This window comes from Protomyctophum bolini (genome assembly GCF_963924005.1).
Source record: "Protomyctophum bolini genome assembly, chromosome: 18".
In the NCBI taxonomy this organism is placed as follows: Eukaryota; Metazoa; Chordata; class Actinopteri; order Myctophiformes; family Myctophidae; genus Protomyctophum; species Protomyctophum bolini.
Window position 1 is genome coordinate 25,202,401 of NC_137879.1, and position 12,092 is coordinate 25,214,492.

Below are 12,092 nucleotides of genomic sequence, written 5' to 3' on the forward strand. Positions count from 1 at the left end.
GCACACACGCATGCACACACACATACACACACATGTAGCAGTCACACTTAGTACAGACTTGTACAGTATGCATGCAGTTGTGCAGCCGCACACGCACGCACGCACGCACGCATGCACGCACGCATGCACGCACGCGTGCATGCATTCTGGTTTACACAGGCATATCACACACCTATAAATCCTGCAGTTTCATTACATTTTTGGCCTGCATTTTCTCAAGGGACTTTCACACAACTAAATTAGTAATTGCAGTGTTGCTTCAATGACTTCTAATTGGCTTACACAGAGGAAAATGGACTTGCACATCAATATTGTGTGTTTTTTGTGAGAAACGAGCACATTTCAGCCTTGAAGAACTATTATCTCCCAAGGCATGTTGGGATTCATTCAGCAGGAGCACAAGGTTACCACATTATGTCCCACCTCCTGCAGCACAGTTTATGCATGTTTGGCTTTACTACATTTATTGCGACTGTAGGTCGCAAACTACTATGAAAACCTGCAAAACCTGCCAGTGACTCCGTCACGCCACCATATGGCTGTCAGTCCGTCACGCCTCATGACACTTCACGCCACCATATATGATCCTCAGTCCATCATGCCTTGTGACACGCTCCATTATGAAGAACACGACACTGACCTCATCAAACCCTGGATAGCCATACATGGAGAAGACTGGATCATCACCTAGATCTGCATATATATAGCCGGCCAGCAACTCTGACCTCAAACCTCAAACCCTTTGATCTCCATATATACTGTAGAGCTGACGTGTTCTGACATTCCATATATTGATCTGACCTCATCAAACTCTGTACATTCTAGACACGCTCCATATATGGCCAGACCTCATCAAACCCTTTACACTCAAGACTGCACTGCCCCCGCTGCCACCCTTAATGGGGGGGGGGGCTAATGAATCTTGGTTTACATATAAGTCAGTCAATTGGGCTATGCTGATTTGACCTCATCAAACGCTGTAAACTCAAGACAGGCTCCATTATATGGCCAGTACAGAATTCATTCCATATTTTGATCTGACCCCCCCCCCCATGCAAAAGTGCCAGCGCTCGCCCAGCAGTCTGCTGTCACCAGGGCGGCCGGGGTCACTTCTCGCCCTCAGGTCGTCTTACTGGTATGGTAACTTTATAATAGTTCATTCACAGCTAGTTAATTAGTTATTAATGACTTATGTACTAAATGTTTGTTAATAGTTGGTTATATGGATAACGATTCCTCATAGATAGATCACTCACAAATGGTAGTTAACGAGTCTTCTGATTGTGTTTTGCCTAATCTCTCTGTAGGCCTATACAGATTCTGCTGACAGCAGAAACACTTTTTATTTTACCCAATAATGGGTTCCCAGATTATTATTATTAATAATTTTTTACCAACCTCTGACTGCAAGTTAAGGCACTTAATTAAAAGTTTAAAACACGGACATTGGATATATACGTCTAGGCATGATTTAAATAACCTTGACAGATACAGTATGTCAATTCCTTATGTCCCGATTTGAACCGATTTAACAGCTGCAGCTTTGTGTAGTGCTACTATAAAGTGCAGTTTGAGCTGCATAGGCATTCTTCTTTCTGTGGTTTTCTGGTCCAGATTCCAGATCCCACTCCAGTGGCCAACGCATTGGAGTGATTGGCCAATCGGCTCAGGGAAGGGGCTGGGGTTATGGCTGTCATAGACACGTGTACAGGGAAGTAGGAAGTGGAAGTAAATAACGACTGGACTTCTTTAGGTGCCTGTGGAGAAGTAAGTAACCCAGCTACCGTCTAATAATGAGATAAAAACGGGACAAAATAGTATCTAAACTCATGCATGTTCTGTGATCTTCGTAATGTTATACAGCTGTGTCTTAACGACTTTGAAGATAACGTTGGGGGGGATTTTGTAGTACTAGTTGAGCTGGCAGTTGATATATAGTTAGCAGCCTTTACTGACAGACACTCATTCATTTACCAATAATTAAATACAGTTATACCCGTGTACTTTGACCAAGACTGACAGATATTATGTTTTAATTGATTCTGACATCTGTGTATTGTGTATAATTTATAAGAATCGATAAACTGTAAAAGTCTGTCCAATTAAACCTGTGCGTGCGACACATGGGTACATCTTTTACTGTGGCTGTTTTGACTGTTGTAGTACTGTAATTGCCATAGCACAATTATTACTATTATAATTATTATTAAAGCCACATCAAATGTACTCGTTTTATTCCTGTGAAAGCAAAATGTCAGTGAACAATTAACTCATACTATACCACTTAATAAATAACTTGGCATCCACTGTGTAGTGTGACACTACACAGTGAATGCTAAGTTATTTATTAAGTGGTATAGCTGTTGTACAAGTTGTACTTGTACTAACAGGTTGTGCTACATAACTGCAAATTACATGAGTATCAAGTTCTTAATCACACAGGATATGGCACTGTTGGCACACACCTAGTTTGTGGCTTAACTCAATGGGTGTGTACTGTGCATACGTGTACATTTATGAAAGCCAAGGTGTCTCATTTTTACATGCCATCATCATATTATTATTATTATTATTGCTCTAGCCACAAATAGACAAGTAAACTAAAGTAGACTGAAGTAGATTAAACAAGATTATTGGTATTCAGAATGTGTCCTATCTGTCTGTGTTTATGCTATTTCTGCATGTTTTTTTTGTATGTCTGTCTAAATGCCTTTTATGTCTGTGTGTGTATAGTTGTATACAATGTATATGCAGTAGAGAAGAATTAATAAGTGCTTGCACACTGAGGTCTCCATGCTTTATTGCACCAAAAAAGCTGTGATGTTTCGAAAGGTGAAGGTATCTTTTTTATGCAGGATAGGAATTGAATGGATGCCTTTTCCCCTCTCTGTTTGGCCTTCGTCTTCACAGACAACCTTCTATAGATAGAACAGGACGTGAATCGTTTGTGGTCAGAGAAGGACACATACAACTGAACCCTTCCAATAGTGTAGATTGACAAAAGAGGAGAAAAAGGGATGATGAAAAATAGTTGCATCTAAAGTAATCTGCCTAGTGCAAAGGTCTACAGCATTTGTCAAATAATATTAGAAAGAGGCAAACAAAAATAGTTGTTGCGAAGCGAGTTTGTAGATCTGCTATTTTCACAATGTGGAACCGAGTCAAACTAAATGTAATGCCTCAACTTCTACCAGTCCAAGGGCTTGCAGGGGGAGGTACTTAAGTACAGGTCATGTTCTACTTGCCCAAAAAGTAAATTGTCCATAATACAATTATAGGTCAAAAGTTAATTACGGTTCAATCACTTATTACATTTTTTTCTGGGGCTGTGCAATACAAATATGCTAATTATCTACATAGCTATGAAGAATATGACTTATGCGTTCACACATATTTTAGTGTAGCAACAGTGAAAACAGCATATTATAGGTAAACATTATTATTTTACATTCCACACACCAGAAGACAGCGCTCTGGCCACGTTCATGTGTTTCGCCAGATATCGCATGTTTATAGACGGTTGCGTCCCCTCTCAAACGAGCACTTTCCCGGTCGGGCAACTTGAAACCACACATGTGATGCCATATTCAGAACATACACTCACAGGCACTAGTAATCATGCACACACGGTTGGGCCAACAATTACAGGACATAGGTCATACAGATTTACAATGAAATCCTTTTCACTGTCAATTTGATTATTACTAGTCTGACTACTGACTCTGAGTATGAACTTTTGAACTCCTTTTCAGGAGTTTGTACAAATACTGGTTAGTGGTAATTTGATCCAGAGTCTCCAGACCTGCATGTGTGTCACTGTGTCTTAGTGAATCTTTATCTCTTGTCTCTGAATCTGAAGTCTGAATGTCTATATGTCTTCCAGGTGAGGCACCATGCTGCCAGGCTACAGCCCAGTGACCCAGGCCCTTTTGGGAACTCTCTTTACTTGGGGCCTGACCGCTGCTGGGGCTGCCCTGGTTTTCATATTCAACAGTCGACAGGTAACTGGATGGGCCTGGGTGTCACACAAGACTTAAGTCTCTAGGCATGCAATGATCTCAAAATGATTCGAAAACATGTAATGCATTTCAGTTTGCTATTCATTCATGGTGCCACCGATTTCAGGTTCACCTGTGCGAGTGTGCGATAACTAAACAGTACATTAGAAACCTTTGCTAAGTAGGAAACGTGAATGTCTGAGTAATCAGAACAAAATACACTTACACAGAAAATACATGTACACAAGATGACACCATTAAACTTTCCCCCCCTCTTTCCCTCTTGTGTACCTCTCTGCTCTTTATCAGAAGCGCATTTTGGATGGAAGTTTGGGGTTTGCAGCTGGGGTGAGTTGACTTTGCCGCACGCACACACGAGATGCCTTGGGTTTGCATGACCATATACTGTAGTGTTGTTTTCACACACAGATCAAGAAAACAAGCACTCCTTTTTCAATCATACTGTAACATATATACTGGCCTTTCATATAGTTGAAGTAGGAGGAAGTCTCTGCTGGGAGAGACTGTAAACTGTATCTAGTGTGACTCATTCTGTACCATGTGGCATTTTTGTTAACTTCCTCCTAGTGTGTCTGAGGGCCAGATGTTACAGAACGGGTTTGGGTTCTGGGTTTACTGTAGAGAAAGGATTAAGGTTAGGTGTTTTGAGGACCCCCTTGAAAACGAGATGATGCATCGTTCTCAAGAGGTTTAGTTATAAAGAAAGACATTATATCTTGACCACAAGACCGGCCCGACCCGGGCATGTATGGATTCCTACTCTCTGGTCCGGCATGAAACCTGTAACAGAGAGAAGACACTCCATCTTTTTGAAAACCTGCTACATACCATACAGTATATCAAAATATGCCCGTTCCATTCTGTGCTCTGCCCCGCTCCGCTCCGCTCACATGCTCCGTTTTGTGTTTTTCCCTTTCGTTTATGACCTGATCGAGTGAGTAACGAGAAAGCTGTAGGAGTTGTGTGTGTTTGTGTGCATGCATAAATATTACTTGAATCATGATGAGTTATGACTACAACAGGGGAAAGAAGGGATTTTAAAAGGACTGTTGTTCAAAAGAGAGGGACCCAGCCAATGATACAAAAGCTGATGAATCTCTCTCCTTCTATAAATTAACTTACTGCAGGAGTTCTGGTTGTCTTTACATCACTAAAGACGAGATGGAACAACTCCATTACCAGACACTGTCCCAGACAAGACAATAAGATAACGAAATAGAACCTTGCACCTTGGTGTCACGTAGACGGAGCACATCACCTCTACGGTTCCCTCCCACGGGTCACAGACAAGGTTAGAGAGAAAGGGATGAGGCTGGCTGGGCAATGTCAGGCATCCTGATCTGGTGGGGAGAAAACTTACTGCAGCGCGACTCTGGGGCTAATAACACTGCAGAGCTCGAGACCCTGATGCTAGACAAGAGGGAGTAGAGGACAGCGATTCAGGAGTCCTCAGTTGGTGTTGGATAGTCTGCACACTGTATATCATATAGTTATACAAGTTGCTAAATTATTCTCCCAACACCTTTCTTTTTTTAGATTGAGATTTTTTATTTTTTTATTTAACTATACATTGCAAAAGAAGTAGCATTACTTTTGACAGTGTAGAAACACAATTGCCTTCCTTGATGAGCATCAACGACCGTCATCACCTGGGCATAGTCACACACACACACACACACACACACACACACACACACACACACACACACACACACACACACACACACACACACACACACACACACACACAGCTCCCCTCTACAGTGCTCTACTACTGAAAGTGACTCATTTCTCTCCAAAAGACTAAAGCTCACATTTCATCACACACCATAATTCAGTAGCCCCCCGAAAATCAGTTTACTTTTATGTGTGTTAATGTTATATATTGTTTGTCAACAGTTCACTGCACATACTTGTATGAGTGAATGAGAAATAAAACCTTGTTGAACATAAAGGGCTGTATTTTGCGTGTCTTAAAGATCTAAAGACCTGGAGGCGTGATCAATGCTCTTTGGCCACTCAGAATAGCCAAATGTCATTGATCACGCCTCCAGGTATTTAGTTTACTCAAGTTAGGTAATAAGACCTGGTACTTAAAGACACGCAAAATACAGCCCTTAGAATCTTGCGAAAGGGCCTTACTGAGTGGAGTTTGCATGTTCTCCCCGTGTCCCCTAGGTTAGGTACCCTCACAAAAAACATGCATACTTTATTAGACAGAGTCGGCAGGTGGGTGCTGGGTTAAAGAGACTTCATTTTAAAGGTCGATAGAGCCCTCACACCAGAATAAGTACAAAAATAGATCTTTATTTCAATTATTCTGACAACGTTTCCATCCTGTTGTGGATCTTCATCTTCATCACAGGATCGAAACGTCTTCCAGACGAAGAAACAGCAAATCTACTCTTGAGTCTCTCGTGTGACTGAACTTCTTACCCTATCTCAAAGGGAGATGCCAGTCGAAGAAAACTCATTTCGGCCGGCTTGTATTTGCGACCATATTCTTTTGGTCATGGCCTACACTTCATGACCATACTGGTGAGCGTAGGAACTCAATCCGAGTTGTTTGAAATACCCTAATCATATTCTAGGCCAGTGGTGCTCCACAGATTATGATGCCCGGGCCGGCCTGTTGCCCGCAGGTCCCGTGGGTTCTTCTGTGGGGCGGGGGACGGGTCAAGAGTTCAGGTGCAATTATCGCGGGGCAGGTCAACACACAAAATAACTAACTAAATGTATTAAATGAATTAACAAGCAAGAGTTGTCCCGACTCCCCCTCCCTCTCTCCCCCTCTCCCGTCTCTCTCCTCCTGGAATCATCTGAGCTTCTTCTATGTGTTATTTGATCAATTATGCACAGCTGCCTCTAATGATATATACTCTATATATACTGTAGCTGCATGTCAACATGTTATTGTTAAATGTTCTCTCATGTAACCTACACAAATGTTTGAAGACTCGCTATCTTCCCCCTCTCCCTCTCATCATGTAATACATTCTATTGGTCAGTATATTAAATATAGACTATATTTATTTGGTTATATTATTGTTTTGAGGTCTCATCCATCTGCTGTCGTTGAGTAGCCTTGAAAAAGATGACACCAGACTGTGCTTAATGTTTGATAAGAGTGGATAACGGTGAGACTGAGATGTGTTTCTTTTTACACAAAGGTGTACTCTGCAGGCCAACAAGGCCAGAGTACACCTTCGTGATGTCACTGATCACATGACCCCAAGTTCTAGACCTCCAGTTCAAGGCTAAACAGAAGGTGGTGGGGGGGGACTTTTTAAATTATTTCCACACATCTCTAAGGTATATTAATGACATACAGTGATGTAAATAGGTCTTCAATGTAATGAGTCCCGGGATGCAGGGATGGTCTTTTAGATGAGTCCCAGGGACATTTTATGAGTCCCACTTCAACCACGTTAGGATTCATATTTTGCCATTTTTACAAATTGCAGCATTTCATTTTATATGGTTATAAATGTGGTTATATTCATGTAAATTCAAGAAGAAATTTATTTTTTTACTGTACATGCCGAGTACAGTAGTGTATCCCGTGGATGCAGAGGTTGATGTTTTATTGCGTCCCTTAACTATAAACTGCGTTTTGGGATGCAAAATGCACCCTATTTTAATCTCTCTGAAAATGAGTGGTATTCCCCTTTAACTCTACAGCACCTCTCCGGTGTTTCATTATCACTTGCTGTATACCTGAATTTTCCTCCGGGGATCAATACAGGATTATCTTTTTCATTTTCATCATCAGTAGCACTATAACATTTTCAATCATGGCCTTTGTCAATTGTCTCAGTCAGTACTTGTTAGTCTTCCCAGTGCAATCACAAGGATGTGTGGAAGGTTGCAGACTGTGACCCCACAACGAGGTAAAGACAAGCTTACACATTTTGTCGTCCTCACGTCGAAAATAAATAATGCTGTCTCAAGAATCAAATGAGTCCAGTCCAGACATGCATCACACAGAGAGAGAATAGATGTGTACAACTGTACACTGTCTGTCTGCCTTGAATATAGTGTATGCTGTGCTGTATACATAACAAATAACCGGTTGTCTGAGGGGAGGTACAAACGTAGCCGAAGCAGGCCTTTGCCTTTACTGTGGCTACAGTGCATCTGCCGCTGCACACATGGGCTTTTCTAATCCATGCAATCGATGGATTGTCATCTCAGTTCATAATTTATATTACTTTACCCCACTCACCCTCTTAAAGCATTAGGGGGATGCAATGGAGGATTTGAAGAGTGTAGACTGTAGAGGACTAAACGAAGAGATGGTGGCTAATGTGGGGGTGGCAGTCTGGCAGAAAAGATTGAAGAGCGTGATGAGTAACAACACTTGATTCTTAAACAGCCCTAGCCATGTCTTGCAATTCAATTTGCATGCTTATATAATATATTATATATATATATTATATATTATAATATATATATAATATAATATTAATCCCGGGCACCGCCAATTTAGCCTAGCTTGGTTTTGTCGCTTTCTAGGGTTTTGCAAGTTCTAGACTGTGCGGGACCTTTCTCTTTGTGTGCAATCAGAAAATAATAAAAAGCTGATTTTCGTGGGGGTACACTGTTTTTTCACGTCTCACGCTTTCTTGCACTGACCAATGGTCACTTTATTGTTTGGCTTTGCATTTTACTTGACTTTATTTATCTTGTCTGTCTTATGACGAGACACAGTGATACACTTTATGATGACGCACTGATTGACTGTATATAGACATGTTATTGGTTTACCCTTGTTTGCCCTGTCGTATTTTATTATTATTATTATTATTATTTCTTGATGCACCTTGCCTTTCCTTCTGCCTTGTTTCCACTGTACTACAGTACTTTCTTATCCCTACATGTATGTTGTAACCTGAACTGCTGTTGCCGCCTCTGGGCGACTGATTTTCCCTCATGGGATAATAAAGGTATCTATCTATCTATCTATAGAGAGCACAATACTGATTTTAATGAAGGAAAACATTCAGGAGCAGATAGAGTGATATGGATGGATAGATGCAGAAAAGGAGTGACCAAATGATAATCAGACTGTGGAAGATTGAAGCCAAGAATCAGTAGAAGTCTTTGAGACTTAGAATAGTAAGTAGATTAATTGGTCATAAAGGGAACATGGATTGGTCATAAAGGGAACATGGATTGTGTACACCAGTAGATGTATCCATCTACATGTGTACGGTATAGAGGGAAGTTGTGAATTGATGGAGCACGGGTGAGGGATAGGATGTGAGGAATGATGGATAGATAAATTAGTCATTGAGTCAGGAGATCGATGAGTGATATGAAGCAAACAACCAGAACCCCCTCAAGGCCCAATTTACTACACAGCTTTTCTCAGGAGCTTTTGGCAAGATGCCCGGAAGATCGTTTATAGGGAGTGGAGATGGAGAATCCGGCCGAGACGTAGAGTGATAGTGATAGTTGTTGGTCAATGACCAGTCATCTGTGTCATGTCTTCCTCTCCATCAAGTCCATCGATTCCACCCCTATCTTTTGCCAATGGTTGGCACCTGTTGTGTAGCGGCTACAAAGTGCCGGCTATTAAATTTGCTCTGCAATGAAGTGGAATATCTCAATTGCAATGAGGTGGAATACCTCACCAGCGGGGGACTGATTATTCTGGAACATGGGCACATGTACACAGCTGTTTGCTGCAATCTCCAGCAGCTCTCATCTGTATGCAGACAGAGGAGAGAGAGCGCTCTGCGGAAACGACAACTGTGTGTCGCTGTAATGGAGCATGGGCAGTGTAATTTAGCCTTGATGACACTGTGAAGTCTCGACTCTATTTCCGTGTCCAAGGATCGAGAGAAAGAAGAGATGATAATTATGTTTCAAGCTGTGATTTGGTTCTTTCAAGTGATGTTTCTTAATGTTTCTTTCTCTGACGTAAACCATTAACACGTTGTATAAACCAGTGGTTCTCAAACTCTTGAGTTTAATGTGAAGGACCCCCAGCCATGGCAAACAACCATGGTAACATTCAACAGCTCTCCCAAACAAAGGGCGGAACCTTTCTAGTTTGAATATGGTATGAAAATGCCTAACTCTAAAACGCATGACAATAAAAAAGCAGCCAGAAGCCTAACTACTCGGCCTGGCTGCCGCTATCCAGCCAGCCAGTTTACTTTAGAACGTACTGACTAACTGGCTTGGATTCATCGTTCATTCTCTGACTGTAAAGCAGAAAGATCAATCCGATGCTGTTGCTGTCTAAAGTCACACCTGCTATGGAGTAATGAAAGGAGCAAAGAGGAGAAACATAAGGCGCCGCTGCATGGGGCAACAGCCCTGTAATTGGCTGAGAGCATCAATGTCACTGACAGGCCTGCCAATAGGTTGGAGGCCCTGTTGAGAGCCATCATGGTAGATCAAGAGGGAGAAGGGGGGGCTAGTGGACTGACCTCATGCTTCCTTCTATGCATGTGAGGAGATTCTTTTCACCTACGGGGAGAGTTTCCCCGACCGGATGTAGCACGTGGAAGGAACACGTTATTCCGACCAGTTGCTTTCCCCTCCATCAGGCCAGGGGGAGGTAGTTTAGAGACCAGGATTACTGCATGTTTTTGTGAGGGTACCACTACCTACCCTATAGGGACACGGGGAGAACATGCAAACTCCACACAGAAAGGCCCTTACACCAACCCCGCCTCGGGTATGGGCACTGATGACGTTGAGGAGAGAACATCTTCTATTTTTCAATAGCTAAAGTGTAAGATAATGCTTAAAACACCAAAAGGGGTTCCCGTCCTGAATGGGTTAATGTCACTGGGCACAAATCCTGCTCCATTGTTTAGTGGTATTAATTTATAATAATGTAGGCCACTGTAACTGTATATTGATCACATGAACGCCACACATAAATAGCCTACAATGTGTGTCCTATAGGAAACAGTTGGATTAAATCTATCTTTTCCGACATAGGCCTATAGAACAATGATTAATCCAAAAGACGGATTAACCCTCAGTAACCAATAAAGGCATTACTCTGGTTCGGTATGGATGAAATCTGTGTCCATGTAAATTATTTCATTTGATTTCCATATCCGATGTAGTGGTACAGTGGAGGGAATCAATCATCCCGGTCCGACCCCAGTAATCAATAAAGCTCTGATGAAAATGATCTGATTTTATTTTTACCTCTGCAAAGCTGAGTGCGCAATTCATCAGTAGAAAGGGCTTTCATAATATCCTTTTTATAGCATTTGGTTGTGATGTTGAACTGTATAATTAATTTAATTAATTTTAACTCATTATACGCGAGAGTAACTTTATTAACTAAAGTTATTAACGTTCAGCAAGGAGTGAAGAATCTTGTGCCAAAAAAGCCGATCTACAAGTTGCTATGCGGTGCTTCCCGAACTCGTACCAACTGTTTCGTTTATATACTGTATAACTCTATGGTACTAATGCGCTGTTAGCTTGAAGATCTTTCCATCATAAACATCATCACGTTAGTTTCCGGTTACCATTTATGGAGGTAAGATGGGCAGAGACCCCGTGACTGTGAGGCAAAAATTAGCTACAGCCGCGATACACACAAATGAAGCCATTGATTGAGCATACACCTTCCTTTAGTCACTTTATTTACACCTGGGTGTAAATTTCCTTAGTGAATCTGGTCCAATAAATGATGCGTAGCTTGCGGAGTTAGTTCAGTCAGATATACTCGAGGGGTTAATATCGCAGCATTACTTTGTGGGTGTATATAGTGTTTGCAAACTCACCTTTCTTCCTGCCTTCCTTCTGCATAATGGTTCCTGGTTTTGGTTATTTGATGTTTGCTCCCACTGCCACCCCAGCAACTATCTCTCTGCTCTTAATGTTTAATGATGGTGTTTAATTGTGCCGAATAAAGCAATAACGACACACACACACACACACACACACACACACACACACACACACACACACACACACACACCGTTTTGTTCAATTTCAAATTTTCTTAGTTTAAGACTAGTCATGCATGATCTTAGAGACCTGGAGGTTTCGGTGCTGATAGTAAACTACAGGAAGGCACCCTGCCAGTTAGAC

General features: G+C 41.7%; 1 protein-coding gene across 2 annotated transcripts in view; it reads left to right on the plus strand.

Moving 5' to 3' along the window:
• The first annotated feature begins 1,710 nt into the window (after nucleotides 1-1,710).
• The window catches only part of slc39a11 (solute carrier family 39, member 11), a 74,558-nt gene continuing 64,176 nt past the window's right edge, over nucleotides 1,711-12,092 (plus strand). For both annotated transcript variants that reach the window (XM_080789053.1, XM_080789054.1), the window contains exons 1-3: nucleotides 1,711-1,767; nucleotides 3,884-4,001; nucleotides 4,308-4,346. In XM_080789053.1, coding sequence (XP_080645179.1) covers nucleotides 3,894-4,001; nucleotides 4,308-4,346 — 147 coding nt within the window. In that variant the 5' untranslated portion in view covers nucleotides 1,711-1,767; nucleotides 3,884-3,893. The remainder of the gene's footprint in view (nucleotides 1,768-3,883; nucleotides 4,002-4,307; nucleotides 4,347-12,092) is intronic.